This window comes from Arvicanthis niloticus, chromosome 2 (assembly GCF_011762505.2).
Source record: "Arvicanthis niloticus isolate mArvNil1 chromosome 2, mArvNil1.pat.X, whole genome shotgun sequence".
NCBI lineage: Eukaryota > Metazoa > Chordata > Mammalia > Rodentia > Muridae > Arvicanthis > Arvicanthis niloticus.
The window spans coordinates 16,585,461-16,608,733 of record NC_047659.1 but is presented as its reverse complement, the minus strand read 5'-3'; the positions used below and the strand labels follow the sequence as shown (position 1 = coordinate 16,608,733).

The 23,273-nt window shown below is 51.3% G+C and overlaps 1 protein-coding gene across 2 annotated transcripts in view; it reads right to left on the bottom strand.

Moving 5' to 3' along the window:
* The window catches only part of Nek6 (NIMA related kinase 6), a 74,544-nt gene that overhangs the window by 11,668 nt on the left and 39,603 nt on the right, over positions 1-23,273 (bottom strand). For both annotated transcript variants that reach the window (XM_034494458.1, XM_076928671.1), the window contains exons 2-7: positions 21,414-21,532; positions 14,221-14,361; positions 13,212-13,274; positions 11,139-11,249; positions 5,348-5,456; positions 4,387-4,494 (exon numbers count right to left, since the gene is read on the bottom strand). In XM_034494458.1, the coding sequence (XP_034350349.1) occupies positions 4,387-4,494; positions 5,348-5,456; positions 11,139-11,249; positions 13,212-13,274; positions 14,221-14,361; positions 21,414-21,503 (622 nt within the window). In that variant the 5' untranslated portion in view covers positions 21,504-21,532. The remainder of the gene's footprint in view (positions 1-4,386; positions 4,495-5,347; positions 5,457-11,138; positions 11,250-13,211; positions 13,275-14,220; positions 14,362-21,413; positions 21,533-23,273) is intronic.

Here is a 23,273-nt window from a genome sequence, read left to right as displayed (position 1 = left end):
ATCCAGGCCTGGAGTCTGGCCTCTTGTCTCTCTTGCAAAATTCTGGGAGCACAACTGCCACAGTCTGAGAGGAGCAGCCACGCCTTACTTGCCTCTCTGCATCACCTGAGATGAATCATGAACTACAGCTGAAGACAGTCTGGCCCATTTTGGAGGGCACTGTACCCTCTGGTCCCCTGACCCAGGCTTCCTCAGTCTGTGCCTCTTAAAGGTGGGATACTATGGAGGTAGGGGTTGTACAACTTTTGTGGAAGAGAATGAAGCTGGGGAGCACAGCTCATCCTCCAAGGGAGCACGGCTCATCCTCCAGCTTTGCCACTTTACCTGGATTTTCTACAAACGACAAACACAATAGAGCATGACGCATCACTGTGCATAACAGACTAAACAACAGACTTCAGAGAGACCCAAACTTGCAGCAGGCCACTGGAGGAGGCCTCCAGACCCCACGGACGCTGATTCTGGGGAGCCTGGAGAGAAGCTGGCAGGAGGAGGTATCTCCCTGGACAGTGGCCCTGTGCCAGCAGACACAATCCATCCTGCACCAAGCAGTTTCACAGGTACAGCAGAGCTGGCCCTGACTGGTCTCAGTCCCTCCTCAGAGCAGGGGGACAGACGGTGCAGAAGAAAGAGGAGTCTATCCAACCTGACCTACCTGAGTCTTTATCCCAGAAATGGAGATTGTAAAACTGGCAGAAACCATAGAACATGGGCCCAAAGTGGAAGGCTGACCAAAGAGTCCTCCCACAACTCCTGTCAAAGCACACAAGTGACCCGGCTCACTTGTCTGAGACATTAGACATGAAAAAGGCAGACTTCATGTAAGAGGCTGGTGTCTGTCTGCAAGCTGCCCTTCCCCAGGTGGTGCTTCTGTAACACACCTTGAAAAGCCACTGTGGCATCCTCCACCAGGTGGGGGCCGAAGCCTGGACTCCAGGATGGATGCAGGCAGAGCTGTGTGTGTGACCTGCTCTGACCACTGTTTAGCCAAAGGCCACGGTGATTCTGCCTGGGTCCCTTGTCAGTGACACCTCATGCTTAGCAGCTGGTTTTCCCATCTGGACAATGGGAGGTGGGAAAGGATCAGAACCAAGTTTGGTCCGTGATGAATTCTCACTAATGAGGGCATACCCCTGGGGATGTCTGTCTGTGTGGACCACAAATCCACCTCACAGCACGCTGTGGTCACGCACAGCAGGGTTGTGCACATCGTGGCACTGGCATATGGCAAAGAGACCTCTGCTTCTCCCCACCAGGTGTCCCTGCCTCACACAGCTTGGTGGGATCTTCTCCCCACCTGTCTTCTGGCATCCACGACCCAAGCCCACTGCCACACTGTGCATTGGCGGTTTTTTTTTGAAGGCCTCCTGGATACGGGATGATTTCTTGCCCTCATGCTGATGTGATCTCCCTTCTCTCAGGCTCAGTCTTCTCAGCTAAATGAGAAGAAAATCCTGGGCTTGACATCATCTTAGAAAAGCAAAATGTTTCTTAAATATTTTTAAAGCCCCACCTTCTTCTGATTTGTCCCTACAGTGAATGAGTGGACACTTGAGTACAGGGTGGCTGTAGATCCTGGGTGACACTGGGCTCCCCCAGCTGGAATTTAGACTCTCACAGCCGACATCTGCATGCACACTCTGGCTTTTGGGAAAGTGATCCACCCATCTGACCAGCTCACCTCTGCCAATCTGTGGTCCCTTAAAGGTGGGTCACACATCCCAGCATGCATAGGGCCAAAGAAAGGTCTGCAAGCCCATGACCAAGCCAGGCCTTGCCCCCTTGACTGCTTGCTTGTCTCTTATGGGGTTATCCTCAATGGGCTCTGTTTCCCCAATCCCAGAGAGACCAGGCATCCCCACAAGGGGCTTGGGTATGAACAACCTCCCTTCCTGCCCCGTCCAGTCTCAGCCTGAGGCGCCTTGTCACCACTGTCACCGCTGCCAAGCACAGGGCCTGCGTTCCTGCTCTCCAGACCCACCATTTGTCTCGAAGCTGCTGCCGTTGCTTGGAGCGAGACACTTGCTTGTAGCTTGTGAGCTGTGTATAGGCAAATCTTTCATTTTTCTTTCATTATGCCGGCGTGTACTGTCACTTAATTTTTATGTATGCAATCCTTCCTGACAAATATGATCTGCTGCCTGGTAATTCGTCTGACGCTCATTCTGTTCCGAGCTCTAATTACGGCTCCTATTCCTGACACCGAGGCAGCCACTCTGCCACCGCTGGGTACCGCACCTGTCAGCCCGACCATGGCACTGACTAATGCCCTTTCATGCCAGCCTCCTGTTAGCAAATACAAGCATAAGGAGGGGCCAGGGAGGGAAGGAAGAGAAGAGATTTGCATAAGCCCGGCTCCCGGTCAGCAGCTTCAGTAGATGAGGTTGCCAGGGCAATGTGGCTCCTGCCCCAGCATCCCCACACCACATAGTAGGTGCACATTAGATGGAGAAGATGAATAATTCATAGTCACACACAGGGTGTGAAGGGCCCCTACATCCTTACTGTGTCATGGTGTGATAGCAATTAGCTTCTTTTCTTGCCCAAACAGACTTGTGTGCACTTAGCTGTATATAGAACTGGTAGTAAAAGGGTGCTTTCCCCTGGAGCTTGGAGACTTCTGGTCCTGGGTTGTGGGTTTGATTGTCATCCTCCAGGGTAGGTATAGAGAACAGGCCTCAGCTGCCAGAGCTGGTTCAGCAAGTGCAGGTTGGTGGAGCACCCTCAGCTCCATGGCGCCTCCTGGAGTCTGGTGTACACGGCCTGGGGAGGGATGGGCCCGGGAGGCACCCTGCACCCATCATGCAGGGTCTGTGCTCAGGAGACCTCAGGAGGTGTCGGGCATGTGAGGCTAGCCTCCTCCAAGTCCCAGTTCCTTCTCATTAATGTAATACGTGCAGCAGTCCTAGCAGATAAAATCACACTGTCGGAGGAGCCGGGTCTCTGTCATCCCTAACAAGGCGATCCTAACCAGCTCTGACTAGCCACCACAGCCATCTTCTCCAAGACAGGACAGAGTGGGACTTGGGCCTGACTGACAGGCCCAGGAGGCAGCACCTTTGCTCCTCTCTGACAGTTTCCCTCTGAGTTCCGACCTTTTCCAAACTCTTACACCAGACAGGAACTGAGGTATGTTGTTAGGGATAGAACACTTACTTGCCTAGCCTGTGGGAGGCCCTGGGTTCTGTCACGGATGCCACAAAGAAAAAGCATCTTAACTCAGTACATAGGTTGGAACAGACTGGGAAACTGAGGCTTCCTTCTCATTAGAAAGTCAGTGGCTGGGGATTCCTGATGGAGGCTCCGAGCCCTGTCCTTGTGAAGAAGTCGGCACTGCAGCACTGAGGGACACCCTGTGACCTTGAAATCACTCCAATCCCCGGGGTTCCAGTTTCTAGGTCCTGTGGATCCTGAAGGCCAGTGGAGATGTGACAGAGCATCCTTAGGTCCTTGGGTATGGTGAAGAAACCACGGGAGTCAAGGGAGAGGCCAACACAGGTATTCCCAGGGCTGAGTGGAGGCCCAAGCTTAGCACATCAGCCGTCAGCTGGCTCATTTCTCACAAGTGCACGCCTTGAGTTTGAGTCATCATGGCCTGAATGAACAGCAGCAGTTTGCAGAGAGAGGTTTCCCACAGGGCACCTGTGCCTCCACCAGAAGCTGCTGTTGGCTCATGGCTGGCTAACAGCAGGCACCCAAGTGTGGGGTGATGGGATGGGTGATGGGAGACACCCGGACTGTGGCTGTGGAGTGGGACGGAAATGAACACAGCCAGAGGTTTTCCTGGGAGGTGGCCACAGACACGCTGGCTCCGGGTCGCTTCTGTCTCTCCTAGTGAGCCCTGAGATGCTGGGAACTGACTAGAGCGAGACACCGGCCTCTCATGGATTCCTGGTGAGACCCTGCTGCACCCGGGCTAACAACACAGGACAGCTGTCTCTGTGTCCCACTGGCTATGCTGGCTCCTTTAAACTAATGAAAGGGAAGCGGCTCCATCTCCATCACTCTGGCTTCTTGTTCTTACAAACCAGGGACACAGATTCTGAAGCCAACACAGCCCCACTAACCTGAGGCCCCTCTCCACACTCAATAGGGACATCAGGCCTGTACCCACACCCAGACACCTACTCAGTAGCATCACCCAAGCTCATGCACAGTCCCCACAACCAGATGTGGTTCCTTCTCGGCCTTCCCAGCTGCCCTTCCTCTACAGTCCAGCCATCCAGCCTCAGCTCCCAAGACTCCCTTCACAGCCAAAGCAAGAGTGAACTCTTAAGACTCAAAAAAGGTCTTCTCCACACATGCAAATGGTTCCAGGAGAATATATGCACTTCCCGCCAGGTCACCCAGGCCTACACGGGCTACAGGGGAACATAGTCCTCTTACCTAGTGAGTGGGCTGCAGTGGTCTCTGAGCTGAAGAAGCGGCCCAGGCCGAGGTCACCAAGCTTCACAATGCCCGTCGCTGTGATGAACACGTTGGCGGGCTTGATGTCTGCAGGGGAGGACATGGGGTTGGTGTGGGGAGAGCAGGCTTAGAAGGGACAGGAGGAGGCAGAGGGCCTGGGAGTGACCATGAAGGACCTTTTAGTGAAGGGTAGGCCCTCACTCAGGGCAAAACCAACTCCTACCAAGACATCAAAGCCCATAGAAGGGTTCCTTTCTCTGGGAGGCTACCCTGTGACTCTGCTTGCCGCTCACTGTGGGACAGTTGCTTCCCGAAGCCTCATTTACTTCATCTGTAACATGACTCTATCTTCCCCTTTGTCACAGGTTGGCTGTGAGTGGGGAGCAGAGATTTCTATACTCTCCCCTTGTACAGCTGCCTCCCTGGTGCCAGATGATTGTCAACCGCCCAACAGACACGGTCTGACAGTCAGCAAGCTTTGCACTGCACTGACCAGGGCAGGGCCTCACACACAGGATACCAACTGAAAGACACCTTCTAGACAGGCTTCCTCAAAACTTGAAATGCCTTCCCCAAGCACTTTCTGGGGTGTGGTGAGGGTACAGTTCACTCAGCCAATGCCTACCAAGATATCAAAGCCCATGGGAAACTTTCTTTCTCTGTGCAAAACTGGCCTCAGCATCAGGTTTGGCCACATCTGGGACAAGTGGTGTCGGCATGCTGCGATGGCCCCATTCCCTTAAGCTTATGTGAGGGCGGTCTGGCATCAGAGTCGGACTCCCTTACCCTCACAGGTGGCTCCTCTCATGGAACAGATGTGAGTGTAGCTGTTGGACACCCTGCATGGGGAACACTAAATGGCCTCGTTCTCAGGGCAGCTCCTGGGGCAATCGAGAAATCAGAGCTGGCGTCTCAGGCCACCGCCACACAGGGCACTCACCTCGATGCATCACACGTCGGGAATGCATGTGTTCCACAGCGCTGCACAGCTGCACAAAGTACTTCCACACGGTCCTCTCAGGAATAAGCCGCTTCTGCTTCTTGAAGTACTGTGGGGGTGACAGCCAGCCAGCCTGGGTGAGCATGTTTCCAGCGAGGGTGGCACAGTGATCATGTAGGATGTTGTGTCAACACCTCTCTTCAGCCCAGCAGAGCTTGGGGGGCCCCAGATGAGCTGCACCAAGAGGTTAGAAGCCCGGCCAGAGGAATCCCCAAGGAGGAGTCTCCCAGTGATCTGCTCAGAGGGGTCTGGGGAGAGTAAGGACTCTCACCATCAGTCTGAGCCTGGTGTGGGAGGAGGGCCAGACCTGAGGGATAGTCATTATTGTCCCCATGTCCTCAGAGTCATCAAGTCACAGTGTCATATGACTGTTAAAGGCACAGTAACCCTTGAGAAGATGGGCTTAACTTTCTCAAATAGACCCTTGGTTTCAGTGGGCATTTATCCACCTCCTTGTCTACTGTCTCAGTTAGGGTTTCAATTGCTGTGATGAAACTCCATGACCAAAGGAAAGGGTTTATTTTATCTGCTAGTTCCATATCACACAGTCTGTCATGGAAGGCAGTCAGGGAAGGAACCTGGACACACAAGCTGATGCAGAGGCCATGAAGGGGTGCTGCTTACTGGCTTGCTTCCCATGGCTTGCTCAGCCTGCTTTTGTATAGAACCGAGGATCACCAGCCCAGGGACAGCACCACCCACAACAGGCTGGGCCTCCCCCATCAATCGCTAATTAAGAAAATGCCTTACAGTCTTGCCTACCCATGGTGGAATTTTATGGCTGTATTTTTTCAATTGAGACTTCTTCCTCTCAGATTTCTTTAGCCTATGTCAACTTGACTTAAAATTAGCCAGGACACCTAGTAAACCACATTTAAGCCCCAGGAAAAAAAGAAAAAAAGAAAAAAAGCCAAGAAACAACTTCCCCAGGCTGCACTGAAAGAGAACTGAAACAGAAAGTTCTGGAAGGATAATGCAGGTACATATCCTGAGGCGGAGCTGAGATAACTCTGTGTGTGTGTGTGTGTGTGTGTGTGTGTATGTGTGTGTATGCGCCCGCCTGTGTCTGTCTGTATGTGTATATGTCTGTGTGTCTGTCTGTGTGTGCGTGTGCATGTCTGTGTGTGTATGTGTGTATGTGTGTGTGCATGTCTGCGTGTCTGTCTGTGTGTGTGTTTGTATGTGTCTGTGTGTCTGCGTGTATGTGTGTGCATGTGTGCGTGCGTGTCACACGTGCGTGTCACACGTGTGTGTGAATGGCTGGGCAGCAGGCCTGTACTGAGGTGTAGCACCTCAGTTGCCTGGTCACCAAGCTGTGATTCTAATGGCAAGAGGCAGCACTGTGGCTCACTGGCAAGCAGTTACTCCCGTGTAGGAAGCCAGGAACTGCTAGGGTGCTTGCCCAACCTGGAGAGGAAACAGAAGTGGAAGAAGGCCGTGCTCAGCCATGGTGCTGGGCCCTCAGCAAGCAGCACAAAGGCCCCCGAGGGCTACGAAATGGAGATTGGTTAGGCCTTGTGAGCTCATCACATCTAATGACGCTGAGAATCTGTGACGGGGACCATGCCCAGAGAGGCTCAGGCCCATGGCTAAGCATCAGGGGCACGGAGGCTGGGATCCAGAGCTGAGTACCTCCCGACACAAGGCCGCGATAGCTTCAAGCTACTGGCCTGGAAGTAAAACCCCTTGAGGCTCTCTCGAGGCCCTTCTAGGAGGAGCTGGAGAGCTAGCTGTTCTGGTCTCCCAGAAGACCTCTGCTTTGGGCCACCCCCAGGCCTCTGTGCCAGGCTGGGCGGGCTGTTATTTACACCATAATGTTATTTGGTCCTCATTATAGTGTTTACGTGGGGACGTGTGCAGCCGAGAGTGGTGATTTTCTAAATGTCATATTCTATAAGTGCCAGCTGACATTTAGTAGGAAGGCGCCGAGTCTCTGGTGGATTTCAGACAGTGGCAGCTCTGGGCTTCACCAGCCTTGTAAATAATGCCAGCACCATGGTTGACCGGCTCCTGAGGCTGCAAGCCCTCCAGACACAAGCCCTGCTGACCCGTGACCTCTAAGGCCAGTGGGAACACTGTGGTGTGACCCGGTTTTGGGGCTGCAAAGCCTAGGTTCCCCTGGATACCTAGAGAAGAATGAGAAGGGTGTGGCAACAGAGCTTCCCAGGCACCAGGCACCTTTTGGGGGTAGGAAGAAACTGGGTACAGAAGCCTGCTAAACTGTCCCAGGTGTGTCCAGCTAGGGCACTGCCCCCAGTTCCCCTGCTGGCTGTAGCTGCGGCAGTGCTAGCCCTGTGAGGAACCTGTGCTGTCAGCTGTTGTGGGCCGGGAGAAAAACAGAGCGTCTGCTGGGGAGGATGGAGGGTGAGGCTGGGGCAGGAATGTCGTCTACACTGCCTAAACTCAGTTCTCTGTGGAGCCTGACCCACCTGAACCCTGAGCCAAAGCTAGCTCAGGACACACGGACAGACTGGCTATAAAACCAGTGGGCTGGCGACCCAGCCTGTCTCTTTAAGTCTGAAGGAATCGGTCTGGCCTACAGCCCTTTTCCAGAATCCTGTCTCCTAAAAGGTAACCGGGAAAGGTCGGCACTAGAGCTCAGGGAGGAGAGCATTTGCCTAGCACTGTTCCCCTCTCCCCCAAGGCTGTCAGCCTCCAACTCCATTCCAAGATTGAGAGGTTACAGGGGAGTCTGAGATCCATGGGCTGCAGGGGAAGTGGAGGGTAAGTGGGGGTGGGGATCCAGACCTCTGCTTCTACTCTATCCACACCCAGCCCTCCAAACACAAGGCTCATAGTTTCTGCTCCCTCCAGGAGCCTTAGAAAGCCGCTGTGAACTCAGCACAGTCCCCAATCCTGAGCCTCAACTGAGAAACTCAGCAAGACTTGACCCCATGGTCACCACCTCACCTGGTGCTGGACCACAGTGCATCAAAGCCTTCTGGGTGCTTCCCATCTCATCATCTCAGCTCAGGAAACACCTCCTCCAGGAAGCCCCCTCTGATTCCACAGGCCCTGACCTTGACTCACTCTGGAGCCCGCCTTCCTGGTAGAACTCAAGGGCTAGGGGCACCACTAGCAGTGGTGGCAGCCTGAGGTGGGGGCTGGCGTATGGAGAGACGGTAGAGAGCTGCGTGTATCCTTGGGGTGTGTGTAGAGGGGATGGCAAGTGAAGGAGAAACCAGTGATGAGGCCTAAGACATGATGTATCACGTCTGTTCCCACCAGGGATCCGTGTGGAGATTAACACCCCTGCAAATGCATTAATATGTCAACGGAAATATAAAAGCAGGTGATAACGGCTCAGTAATGCCGCTTCCCAGTGACACCATATTCCTAGGGGCCGAATTTCTGAAGAGCAACTGATAAACAATTGCTCAATCCCCAGTGCCTGCTGGGAAGACAGAATCCATGCCGGCCATAACCAAACACAGTTGGGAGCTCAGTGTGGGGCTTGAGCATGGCCTGGCTTGACTCAGGACCCACAGACAAGGTTAGGGGGAGGCGGGTGATGGGGGTCCACTTTAGGAGATAGAGATGAGGACCCATGCCATCAGGGACATATGGGCCTCGAGGGAGAAGCCAGGATCAGAGGCTATGGGTTAGGGCTTTTCCATTTACAGGCTGTGTTACCTTTGGGTGGACACTAAACCTCTCTGAACTCAGTGCTTTAGTATGGCTGTGGCTGATGGCAGCACTCTCCCAATGGAGCTGCCACGTCCCTGAAGCCAAACCTATGGTAGTTCCACTCCAGAGTCCTGGGGTGGGGACAAGACAGCTTAGGAATATCAAGAGAATACGGCACTGGGTTTTCAGAGGTTAAAGTTGCTCAGTCCCTCACAGAGCAGGCATGAAATCCTCACTATGGATAATGAAGAGACCACCTGTCCAAAGGCTGTGTAGGTTGTGTGAAGACAATGACCTCCAACCAGTGCCAGGCCTGGTAAACACAGCTGGAGTTCCATGCGCTGGGTGTTCTCAGACAAGGCAGCATTTCTAGGCCTGTTTCTCCTTCCATAGGAAGTGGCAGCTGGAACCATCGGACATGCCATTTAATGGGCCACTGCATATTTTGAATTAAGAATCTATGGTTCTGTTTAGCAGGGGCTGAAAAATTGGTGGTGATTAACAAGAGATCAGAACCGCTAAAGGGAAACCTCGCTTTGCTGGTCAGCTGGAGCTGAGAACTTAGTAGTGATTAAGAAGAGACCAGCATCACTGAGGCAGAATCTTGGAAGTGTTTTCTGAAGATCAGCACACAGGAGATGTGTTCAGAGGTACCCAAGGTTGTACCTTGTGCTAGCACCCAAACTTAGTCATGTGGAGCCACCCAGGTGGCTTCAAAGGGACGCAGGGGACATGGAGAGCAGCTGAGGCTTGGCACTATGAGAGGGCAGGAGAGGCCACTGGTGAAGGTACAGCCAGAGTAGCATTTAAAGCCTCAGAATTAAGGGGGTCATGAAGAGAATTTGAGACCTAGCACCAAGAGAGCCCAGAAGGTGCTACTGGTACAGTCCAGTTGCAGCAGAAGACTCCACAGTTTGAGATTCCTGTACCATGGGAGGACCACCAAGAACAGCAGCAGCAGTGGAGTGGAGCCAGCCAGAGCCTAGAAGACAGCTGGGTGTGCTGCAGAGGGCGGAGCCTGAGAAGTGACCCAAGCCCTTGAAGGAGCCCAGATGATCCTGTGTGGATCCCAGACATTGGACTTGAGTTATTTATATAGTTGGAGTTTTGTTTTGCTTTGTTCAGATTGTGCCCTGGTTCTTCCCCCTTGAAGTAAAGAAGTGCCTGACCTGCTTTTTATTTTACAGGAGCCCACAGTTGAAAGACTTTAAACTTTTTTAAAGAGACCAATTTTTAAAGTGTTTGAATTTGTAAAGACGGTGGAATTTTTTTTTTTAAATGTTTGTAAAATGTTTTCTATCATGATGTCGGTCTTAATGTGTGATCTTGAGGATGAATGAGAAAGGAAAGGCTGTGTGCCAGGCTGACAAGGGGTCAATCTATGTCAACTTGACACAAGCTGGAGTCATCTGAGAGGAAGGGACCTCAGTTAAGAAAATGCCTCCAGAAGATCAGGCTGTAGGCCTGTAGGGCATCTTCTTAATTAGTGATTGATGGGGGGAGGCCCAGCCCATTGTGGGCTGGTGGTCCTGAGTGCTACAAGAAAGCAGGCTGAGCAAGCCATGAAGAGCAAGCCGGTAAGCAGCACCCCTCCAAGGCCTCTGCATCAGCTCCTGCCTCCAGGTTCCAGCCCCGTTTGATTCCTGTCCTGACTTTCTTCGGTGATGAACAGTGATGTGGAAGTGTAAATTAAATAAGACCTGTCCTGCCCAATTTGCTATTGGCCCTGGTGTTTCATCACAGCAATAGTAACCCTAAAGCAGACATATAGAGTCTGACCTTTGGAGGTGTTGACTGTTCCTATTCCTTCTGTGGAGAAAAGTGTCCCCAAGTGCTCTGGGCTGGAGCAGTGTGGCTGGCCCAACAGGTCCCTTCTGTGTACCATAGCCCTTACCCAGGCACCATCCTATCTAGGCATCATTCTACCTTGTTTTGTGCATCCTCTCAAGCCTGAAAGGAAGACAAGGATACCCCATATAGGTGCTGAGGTTAGAGCCAGACCAAGCTATCTCGGGGACATGGAGAAGCCTCCATAACACCCCCCCGCCCCCCCCCCCCCGCCCAAGCACGATGAGAGGAGGCTGCCCCACTCCAGGCCCCTGACCTTGATCATCTGTGAGAGGTCACCCGCGTCAGCCAACTCCAGCACAATGTTCAGCTCATTGTCTTCGATGAAGGAGTCCAGATACTTGATGATGTTCGGATGGTTCAGTTGCTGCACCACAAGAGGGCGTGGCCAGTGGTGAGAGGTGGGGCTCCAGTGCTGCCCCGCCCTCCACACCCCTTGAGCCTCTGCCCAGGCTCAGCTCAAGTTCACAGAAGCTGTCCTGCTGCTCTTTTGTGCTTCCTCAATGTCTCAGCCATCCCTTGGAAACTATCCTTCCCACCCTAAGAGCCTCTGACTGACTCTCAGACCGGCTCTGGTGTCTGGACTCCACGATGAGGAAGTGAGTGGAGCCCAGGCAAGGCAGATTAATCAGCTCCATCTCCAAGAGGACCCTCCCTGGTGGTGACACTGTGCCTACATGGCTACTGTATCTTGGGGAGCAAGAGAGGATTCCTAATACCACTACAGTGGGGTTGGCACTGCTCAGACATCAGCGGACAGCCAGGATCTGACTGACAGCATGTTTTCTAAATGCTCCAGAAGTCTTTGCGCCCAGCTAGTCTGAACCAGCAGGAAAAGCTGCTTTCTCAGGTCTAATGATTGAGGCCAAAGATTGAGTTGGTGTGGCTTGTGCAAGGATCCCGCCGTCTAGGAGAGGCCAGCACATCTCGGGGGTGCTAGAAGCCAATGGCACTGGGCATGGGTAAGGTGGAGGTAAGAACCTGGATATCCTGGAACTCTGAAAACACTCAACAGATCAGACTGGATTAGACCCTGGATTGTGTGCATATTGATCTGTCCGCATGCATAGCTCTGTTGATGAGGTGATAAGGTGTATTGGCCTTGTCTCCCATCTGTGACTTGGATTTTCATCTTTGAATGGTGGCTATGATGGACAGACCATTCTAGCCTTCTTTTATGGCTAATGCCCTTTGTATCTGGGGACACCTCTGTGCCCTCTAAGTATGATGAATCCCTGAAGTTTTCCTCTACAAACTTTCAGTTACAGCCTTAGCTTGTGTTTTGTTTGGTGATCTCACTTTGTAGCTTAGCCCAGGCTGGCCTGGTATTTACTATGTAGCCTAGGCTAGCCTTTAACTGGCAATTCTCCTCTATGCTGGAATTTAGGTGGATGACACCACACCTGGCTTAGCTCTAACTTTCACATCTGCTCACAAACTACAGAACTGTTCCTGACTTTGGTCTTTAATTTTATTTTCAGACTAATCCATTTTACAGCCATGTATGTAATGGTGTGAGGTAGGGGTTACAGCTCACTCTTTCTCATCAGCAGATCCAGATTGTCCCAGCACCCTGTTCAAACTCTTCTCTGTCTCCTGAATTGTTTTGTGGTTGTTTTGAGAACGGCATTGGGGGCTAACGCCAGCTTCAGTTGCGGTCAGAGAGCATTACAACGTTTTGTTATTTATTTTCATCATCATTATTATTTTATGTGCACTGACGTTCTGCCTACATGTATGGCCTGTTTGAGGGTGTCAGATCCTCTGGAACTGGAGTTACAGATAGTTGTGAACTGCCATGTGGGTGTTGGGAATTGAACCCAGGTCCTTTGGAAGAGCAGCCAGTGCTCTTAGCTGCTGAGCCATCTCTCCAGCCCTACACTTTTTCCTCATTATTAGTGTGTGTGTGTGTGTGTGTGTGTGTGACGTGTGCATGCCATGGTACCTGTGTGTGGGTCAAAGGATAATCTTGTGGAGTCAGTTCTGTCTTTACATGGATGTGGGAACTGAAGTCAGGTGGCTTGCATGTCAAGTGCTTCCTTTACTCCTTAAAGCCACTTGTGAAGGGTCACATAGCTTAAAAAGGAAGACATCAGGAGTGTGACCCAAGTCTTTCTTACTTTCTCACCCTCCTACTTGGGGCCCAAGTCTAGTCCAGAAAGTTCTATCTCTGGCTCTGGAGAGATGAACATGGAGATCACTAGGAAGGAGGGAACTACCTCAGACATACCTGCTGCTCAGACATGCTATCATGATAGGCCCAGGATGCTTGACCTGCAGTAACCCCGACAGCTGGTCAACCAAGATTGGCTTGATCCAGGCCACTCACCTTTAGGAGACCAATTTCCTTGACACAATCCTGCCTGGCTTTGGCATCCATCATCTCAAAGATCTAGGCCAAGAAGAAGCCAGAAACAGAACAGTTAAAACCAGTGTCAATGCTGGGATTCAAGCAAGCCCTTGCTCCTTGCCAAGGACCCAGAGGAGTGAGAGTCCCAACACTCGCAGCAACAGCAGAGACTGTGTGATGACGCCTCCTGTGTGGTGAGAGTCACTGTGTCCGGCTCACAGAGCCGGGACTGAGGTCCACAGCCTCTGAGGCTTGCTGAGGTCACACCCTGATAAGTGGCATGTTATCAGTGCTCCTTCACTGGAAACCTGAAGCATCAGACTTGTAGGGACAGACCAAAGGCAGCGATTGCTAATGGCTCAGCACAGCAGCCATTATGCAAGGGAAGGATGATGGCCCAGAATGCCTCTGGAAAGGCAAGAGCAGACAGTATCTCAACTGCAGGAGCCTGATGTCCTAGCGCTCCAAAAAGAATGTGAGGGTCACAGGTCAATGCTGACACTATGCAGCCAGTGTCTTCCCATCCTTTCCCATGGGTGCCTGGCTAAGCTACCCTCCCTGTTCAGGGTCTCCTGGGCCCAAGGCACTTACCTGGTAGGAGAAGCAGCAGAATAATGAGTTTAGGCAGCTGGGGTGGGGGTGGGGGAGTGGGGATTCTAGGCACAGCACATGCTGTGTGCTTCTCAGCCTGACCTTGCTGCTGTATGCCTCCCCTTCATTTACAAGGCTCACATAGGGCAGGTTGGCCCCTTTGAGGCCAAGCCTGATGTTGGTAGTGTTAGTGAATTGCTACTGTTTTCTTCATCTGAAAAATGAGACAATAATCCCAGTGGGGCTACTGTCAGGCTCCCGTATCTGAACACGTCCCCAGACACAGTAGGTGCCTAACGTGTGCATACTTTTCTTTTCCTTCATGTTTTGCCACGGGCTAAACTTGAGTCCCCTACGAGGTTAGGATCACAGTGAAGCCACTTGCCCCTGAACTCACCTGCACCTTCTTCAGAGCCACCGTCTTCCTGTCCAGCAGGCAGGTGGCCTTGTAGACTTCACTGAACTGTCCTCGGCCAATCTTCTTCTCAATTTGGAAGTCTGCCAGCGAGCAGCGAAAAGACAGGGTGTTTGGGTGCCTCTGTAGGAGATACAGGCATTGGTGATCAGCTAGGCTGAGGAGAAAAGCCTAAGGCTAGACCGATAGGACCCCAGCACCCCAGTAATACCTTCTAACAAAGAAGAGATTTCACTCCCCACCCCCAACAACAGGCCTGACAGGTAGTGTGTGTGATAAATGTCAGAACAATTCTAGTCTCACCCTAGGCTCACCACCCCCCTGCCACCATAGTCATTGTCCTGACACTGTCAGTCACCGTTAGCCAGGACAGCCATTCGTCATCAGAAAGGGACACAAGCTGCCGGTGTGCAGCTTACATCTGAGCTTCTCTGGACAACTGGTCCCTCACAGTGACACAGACACCAGACTTTGTGGAGACTGCAGAACCAGCGCTGAAAGCCGTGATGGAACAGAGGGACCTGGCCAAGGATGCTGTTGAAAATATCTAATCTCAGTCCTGGGTATCTGCCCTGCCTTTGACCATTCAGTTCATGGATAAAAGACACACAACCTCTATATTTATAATAGGCCTTCACCAGCAGCAGAGCTGGGCAGATATCTATCCTCTATGCTCTTATGTCTATTTTCCAGTCAATACTTCCACTATGTAACTTGCCATGCTTTGTCTGGGCTGCTCTTAACTCCAACTAGCCGAACCACATGGCCATTATTTTAAGATTCTTACCCCATGGTGGCTTCTCCTCTCTCTATCTTCCCCTCTCTCCTCGTGGTCTCCTCCAACCCCAAGCCTGGGAACCCCAAGCCCTGCCTATCTCAATTCTGCCCAGCTATAGGCTGTAGGAATCTTTACTCACCAACCAGAAATAACTTGAGGGCAAGTTCACATAGCATCACTTGGGTCTACTTGGGACTCCCTTGTCTCTGGGGCAACCAGGCCTTGGGGACTCATACTTAACATATAACACATAGCAACAGATGAAACCTCAACACAAGGAGACTGTGGATAACTTCCTGCCAGCCCATGATTACACTGCCTGCCTCCCTCAGTAAGGTCAACGTTGGGCTGACCTGACTCTGAAATCTTGAGCACTGGTGGAAGATGGTTTGAAGAGATCCCTGACTGCAGACTCAAGCCAGAGGAAGATGGTGTCCGCCAGGCAAACTCTTAAGGAATTGCCAATACACTACCTACCCACCAAGAGAGCACTTCAGAGGCCAAGCTCCCTTGAGCACTATGCCCAACACGGTTCAGCTGCCACCCCAGAGAGACCAAAGTGGGGCCCTGCTGCTTCCCCACTGCTGGAAAGTGAGGGCTGGTAGGGTGCAGAAAGACAGTTCCTACTCTCTTCTCCTCCAAGGCTCCAGAAGGAGTAAAAGCATTGCCAACTTCAGGAGCACAGCTGAAGTCATGCTTGGAAAGAACCAAGGTGGCTCCTGGGCCCTCGGATGGAAGTAGACCTGTGGAGGTGACAATGTGCTGTTGTGCATAAAGTACCTACTCTGTGCTTCTTGAGAGTTGCTATGAATGCCTCCTGATAGCCTATGGAAGGGCTCTTCCTGCAGGCCTAGGCCACTACAGCAGGGACTTGAATTCTTTGTCTGACCCCGGGGCTGTGCTGATGGTGGTCCCTTGGGCCTCGGCATCCTCCTGGTACACTAAAGGATGGAGTGAGGGTGATCACCAAGGTTACTTGTTCTGTGAACACAGACAGGCCTTCTTCTCATTAGGATGGGTGGGTGAACTGTGGGCTGAAGATGGTTGTGACAGTCTGTCCAACCAGGAGGCCACACTGCCCAATTCATCGGTGGCTCAGAAGTCTGAAGGATGTGAGGAGGTTGTTGTGGGGTGACTGAGGCTAAGGTTCTAGCTCACATCTGCATATGGATGACCCAGATTTGCATTTCCTGTCACACTTCATTCATCCCAACTAGAGAAATGGTTTCCTATAGTGAAGATTGTGCTGTGCACTGGGGGGCATGTCCAGGCCACTGGAGTGGGAGAATGCCAGCAAACTACTAGGCAGGGTGCTCCTGGGGCAGCCTCTGCTCAAGTGTTGGGCATCTCATTACACAGGACTCTTCAGCATCAGAGTCCTGATTTAACTCCAAGGAGAGAGGGAGGATGTAGAGTCTTCTTACCCTCCGGGCCAGGTCTGTATGTTGCCCTGCCTCAGCAGGCCTGTTTCCCAGCCCGGGTTACCCTCAGCATGATCCAGTTTGCGGAGTGACTCTGAGCCTGTCATCTGTTCATTAGGGCTGCATTGTGGGCAGGGTGGGATGCCTCAATGGGAAGTCATTCCTGGCTCCTTTGGGGAGGGATGGCCCAGCTGTCCCTCAAAGGCAGAAGAGGCAGGAAGTTGACCTGGGTTATGAAGAGGCAGGCTGCTGACCTGCAACAAGGAAAAGGCCTGAGCTGCAGAGGGAGGATGGTGTGGACCAGGAGGAGGAGGAAGAAGAGAAAGAGGAAGAAGGAGAGGAGGGAGGAGGAAGAGAAAGAATAGGAAGAGAAGAAAGAGGAGGAGGAAGAAGAGGAAGAAGAAGAAGGAGGGGAGGGAGGAGGAAGAGAAAGAATAGGAAGAGAAGAAAGAGGAGGAGGAAGAAGAGGAGGGGGAGGAGAAGGAAAAGGAGGAGGATGGGGAGGGGGAGGAAAAGGAAGAGGAGGAGGAGGAGGAGGAGGAGGAGGAGGAGGAGGAGGAGGAGGAGGAGGAGGAGGAGGAGGAGGGAGCAGTCTCTGTAAGCATGACCACAGACAGCAGGAGCGTCTGGTAGACAGGAGTCAAGGAGACAGCTGAAGTCCACGGTCACTGTCCCCAACTGTATCCTTCCTAGAAATGTCACTAGTTTTCTGAGGCCCAGGCAGGACATCCAGGGGATAATGGGAGATGACTCCCTTAGGACACTCATCCTACCCCAGAAAACCAGAGAAACCCAGGCTTTCTTTTCCAAGTCAGATCAAATTAGGCCAGAAATACCCACCCCCCCCTCCACACCCCCTTGCTAATTTGAGTTTAAAATGTTTGAACCACGATATGCCTCGGCCATTGACAAACCCTTTTCTCCCCTATGCTCACTCCCTAAACAGGAACATAAAATTACACGTTAGAAGGATAAAAATGCATTCGCCCAATTAATTTTCTGAAATCTCATTAAAAAATTTAGCCTGACTAAGTCAGACTTCTGACCTGAATTTTAATCATCTTTACACTGGATGGGCCTCTTCTCCCTCATACTGGTGATGCATCATTAATTTTAAGGCAACTGTTTCTATGATTTTAAAAAGCACACTTCATCAGCATGACATTTCCTGTAAACGAATTTCACCTTTAAAGACATCTGACATCATGTGTATAGGGGACTTACAGGAGACTGGGTTTCTACGAAGCGAAATGTTTTAAATATGCATTGCACAAAAGGGCTCAATTTACAAAGAGTCCACATTGTCAGACACCTTGCAAGGCCAACCTCGCTCAGAATAGTGGCCGATTTCAAACCCAAAGCCAGCCTTCATTCCTACTGCCCTCGGGAGCAAGACAGCAGTCCACCTCCCTGCGAGACGGAGCACGGGCCACTTCCCCTTCTCTGAGACGGCACTGTCAGCACGATTCATCATGGCCGTCATTCCAGCTTAGGAGCCTACTAGAGGCTTCATGGACCATCAGCTCACAGACTTACTAAGGAATTGCTTGTAGCATAGAGACACAATGACTGACACTAAACATCCAAATTGTAGTACCCTCTCCGTGGGATGGTCCTGGTACCCTAGCTGGGTAAGAGCTGCAGCCGAGAGCACTGCCAGGCAAAGGCTGGAAGGTGAAGCCTGGAGGTCCTTCTCCACCTCCATCTCCTACAGTTGTCACTTCCCTGTGGACACTGCTCCCCTACCAGGCCCCCATTTTACCCTCCTTGAGCTTCAGGCCTCAGCCACCAGGGATCTTTCTAAAACCCACAGTGGGCTCCTCCTTTGCTATGGTCTCAGTTCACGTGATCAAGCACTAGTTCTCTGCTTTTGGCTGAAGGTGTGTGTGTGTGTGTGTGTGTGTGTGTGCGCGCACACACACAGACATGAACAGTGCATATCAATCATTCTCTACATTTTGAGATAGGGTCTCTCACTGAAGTCAGAGCTCACCAAATTATCCAGCTGGGCTGGATAGCCAGTGAGCCGCGGAGACCCACATGTCTCCCTCTTTCCTGGTGCTGGGTTACAGAAGTATGCCACTGTGTACAGCTTTTATGTGGATGCTAAAACCTGAACTCGGGTCATGCTTGCATGGCAAATTCACTATTGACTGAGCCATCTTCCCAGCTCCTTGAGTTTCAATACCCGATAGTATTTGGTCATTAAACTTTACTCACCCACCATCACCTCTTTGGGAGGGTTTGCATATAAATTTTGGTCTGTGAAACACATCCATGGACAGCTGCCCCCCAGACCCCTGCAGAGTATGCACATGCTTCTCTCCAAATAGAAGTGAGCTCAGCTTCAGAAACCAGAGCAGGTTTCTGAAGACATGTCAGCAGGGACTTCTCACACAAGGAAACCTTTCCCTTTTATACAATCTGCATCATTCTGCACGGGTTTCCCCTTCTTGACTCTATATGTCCATTCATTGGAAGGCCAGCTAAAGCCTAGGCTTTCTCAGTTTATGTGGACCTCACAGGCCAATGGTAGGATTCAGCAAAGAGATTTCCATGTGCTGCTCGCTCTCTTAGTTTCTGTAAACCCACTAGCTTTGGGCCTAGAATGTTAACAAAGCCACAGGCAACTGTTAGGAGCTCCTGACCTTTCTGCCTCGAGAAGGTAAATATAACTGTGAGAGCTTTGACTTTGAAATAATTCATAATAATTTTTCAATTATAAAAGTAAAGCCTACAGCAGGGCATGTTGGGGCACACCTTTAATCCCAGCAATCAGGAGGTAGATCTCTGTGAGTTTGAGGCCAGCCTGGTCTATAAAAGTAAGTTCTAGGATAGCCAGTGCCAGAAAAAAACCTGTCTTAAAAAAACAAAAATTAAACAAACAAATGAACGGATGAATAAATGGTCTACACATGGCATTTCCTTGACATACATGGTGTTGGGTTCCATGCTGGATGTCATTGATACTTTTTAGATGTTTCAGGATGGTGGTGCTAGCATTATCCCCACTCTACAGATGAGAAAACTGAGGCTGAGACACTTTGTTCCTCATCCTCAGAGAAGGTACAGCCTCATTCCTTGTTCCAAGGATGGCTTGATGGGTCACATGCCTCCCGCCACAAAGAGACATGACCCCATTCCATTCTAAGCATTTCAGGATGCTGCCATGGACAGGCTTGTGCCACACTCTCCAGATGGGGTCAAGACATAGGCACTGAGAGGACTAAAGATGTGCCTGATCAGCCTCCATCTCCATCCCAGCCTGGGGCTGGCACAGCATACTCAGCCATGCATCCCAAGTCTTCAAACCTGGCCAGGTGCACAGGTGGGACTAGGGCATCCTCTGCCTGACAGCCACTGCCCAGAGCAGCCGACACTGAGTGATTGCATCTAATTACACTTAACTATGTCATCACCCACTCCAACATGTGCGACAAGCTGCCGAGGACACTGTCACCGCTGCCTCCTCGCCTCGCCTCGCCTCGCCTCGCCTCGCACGAGAAATAATTACAGGCCTCTCTCCTCTGCCAAATGAGCCTGTAATTAACCCTAATTGCTCGAAATGCAACTGGCTAATTCTGGGAGATTAATCAAGGGGGACTCGATTGTTAGTGAATGACTTAATGTGACAAATGGCTACATTACCTAAGCAGGCCCCACTGCCCCTGCCATCAGCATCATGTCCTGGCCCAGACCTGGAGCTGTGCCTCCCCAGATTCTACCTGGAAATGGACCACAGCATCCAGGGCCAACAACATACTTGTCCTAGGACGGTCTGCGTACTTGCACACACTGTCCACGAGCTCAGGTGTCATCTTCGTGTGGGTCTGCGGTAGGACCCTCTCTTGGGCTGACATAGCCCCATGCCATAGATCACAACACAGCAAGGCTGCAAACAAATACAAACTCAAAACCCACCTGGCTCCCTGAACAGCTGTCTGTGCAGTTTAAAATTTGCACAATGGACAGACCCTTAGTCCTCCACCCAGAACTAGAGTATCAGAAGCTGTGACAGTCTCTCATGAAGAAGGAATATGGCTGTCTTCAATCTCTCTCTGACTTAGGTCTTATAGCCTCGAGGAAAGAGCTGGGTCCTAAAGTGTTGGTAGCAGGCACCAAGCTTGCCACCCTCCAGGCCACTGCCTGTCCGTCCCTTTCTTACAGAGGTCTGTCCTCTCAGTTGCTTTGCTAGAGCCTCTGGAGCCATAGGGGGTCCTTCTGTTGGGTATTAAAAGTGTTCCCTGAGAGCTGACCTGGGCATGCCTCATGTAGCCACACCCTAGGCGGTCCACTGCACATTAAGGATGTATTCTGAAATACAGACGTATTTTGCCGACTCAGTGGTATAGAGCATGCCTCTGTGTATGGGGCTAGAGACATCCTCCATCTAGTAGGCATAGAAGACCCCTGCAGGAGAGAACATCCTAAAGCCAGAGCCATGTGGGGTGTGGGGGAATGTATGTGGGTGCGGGGAACACACACAGCTGTGGGTCAAGGGTAGGAGGTCTCCTCAGAGAGTAGTATCTGGAACTGTGGCTTGGAGGGAGACTGGGAAGGGCATTCTAGGTCAGGGAACAGTGTGCAAAGGCACTGAGTGTGTCTGGCACTCAAGGAGACCTTTAGAACAGAACTGAAGGTACCTGAGCCCTCTAAGAAATCACAGACCATCTAGACCACCAGACTGAAGAAAGCCAAACACAATGCAGGCCAAAACAGAGGTTGGCGGTGGCCCAGGATACACAAGAACTTCCTGTCCATTCCTGAGTCCCTCTTCTCCTTGCACAGAGCTGCAGACATGGAGCTGTTCATCAATGGAAACCAAGCATCTGTGAATTAAGTACAGGGCTTCACCCCAGGCCTGGAAGCATCCAAGGAGATGTCTGTGTAGGCGTGCCACACAGCTCCCTACAGGTAGGGGAGGTTGAACGAGGACTCCTCAGTGTTCTGGGACCCAAGAGAAGGGGAGGGCTTACCTGTGGGTCTGGAGGGGGTGCAGGCCCCAGGGCATGGCAGAGGTGGTTCGGGCTCCCTCCATGAGGCATGTGGCTGGGCTGTCCTGCCATCCTGCATGCCAGCCTCACGAGATCACAGGCTGCAACAGAAAATAGGAACCTGGTCACTTTCTCCTCCTGGCCACCAGTTCCATTTTACAGATCGGAGAGCAGAGGGTACAGATGTTACTCTGCTCATGGTCACCTAGTCCACAAGTGACCAGTCTAGGACATAACACTCCAGAGGGTACTCTCTGTATATAAGGTCGTACTGTTTCAGTTGCTAGGACTGTCTACTGGAAGAGGGGAAACAGAGGCACTCTGCAGGGAAAAGAGGACTGTCCACTCCAGGCCTGCAAGGAGGCCTGAATCACTTACTTTCTTTTTGCTGAGATAAAACACCATGACCAGAATCAACTTGTAGAAAAGACTTTATTTTGGCTTATGGTTTCACAGGGTTAAGAGACCATAACGGCAGGGACAACATGGCTGCCAGAACATCCTTTAGAGTAGGGTGAGGTTATAGAATCTGAAAGCCTGTCCTCAGTGATGTACTTCCTACAGCAAAGTACACCACCTAAACCTCCCCAACAGCAGCACCAACCTGAGCCTCATTCAAACCACCACAAACTTCAGCTTCAACCCTCACGACCAGACATTTTTCTACATCCTTTCAATAGGGAGCTGGTCTGTTCTGCTGTCCCCAACACCCTATATAAGCCCAAGTGGGCAGCATGAGTGGCCAAGAGAACAAAGCCAGACTCTGGCAGTACTTAGCAGACACAGTGACACTGGAGGGCGCAGGTTCTTGTGAACCTCCAGGCAGGGCTCTGAACAGGTTAGCTCTCATGTCCAGGACTGACCTGATAATGCCCACACTATGCACCCAATTATGAGCAGAAGGCAATTGAATGTCTTCCTACTCCTGGGAGAGTGTCTTCTACTCCTAGTGCTAGAGGCCCATCACACTGGCCTCTTTGTGGCAAAGACCAAGACATACACGGGAGCTTTCTGGCTAGGAGAATGGTTCTCTTATGTAGGAAAGCCTGCCATGTACCCCATAATATGTCTTTAACGCCTTCCACTGGCCAGGCTTGCACTTGTATATGAGGCATATACAGAGGCATCAGTGTAGCTCAGGTAAGTAGAAAAACCCTGAAGCATCTACAGACCCACTCTCTGCCCCAATTCTAGTCTGAACTCCAGGGGTCCTGACCAGGCTCCTTAGCAGCTGTACTATAGTCCCTAGAGAGCCAGACGCCCCTATGGTTCATGAATGACCTTCCTATCATCTCAAAGGAATAAGCACATAAGCTGGTCAGTCCTATCTCACATTCATGTAACCCACATTGCAAGGCCCTAGTTAAGACTAGCTCATTTTTGTTACTGTACCAAAATGCCTGAGTCTGGACAACTTTATAAAGAAAAGTTTTACTGAGCTTACAGCTTTGGAGATTCAAGGGCCTGATTAGCACTTGCAGGAACCTCTTGGTAGCTAACAGGACACTGGCAGAGACTCCTGGGAAAAGGACAGACCCCATGGCCAGTCAAGAATACAGACAGTCAGAAATTCAGGGGTCAGACTTGAGCTTTTATAAACAATTTAATCTCATAAGAAATAATCCTTCCTGGAGGCAGTGCCCCTGTGATCTAATGACCTCATAACTAAGCTCTACCATTTAAAGGTCCCAACATCTCTCACCAGCAGTAAGAAGAATCAGCACCATTGCTGTTGTCAAAACAGATATCCTGCAGATCTGGTCAGACTGTAAGTCACTCCCTGACCCCTCTAAGCCAGTTACCAGCCACATGAACCAAATGCTAGGTGTGTTTATAACTACC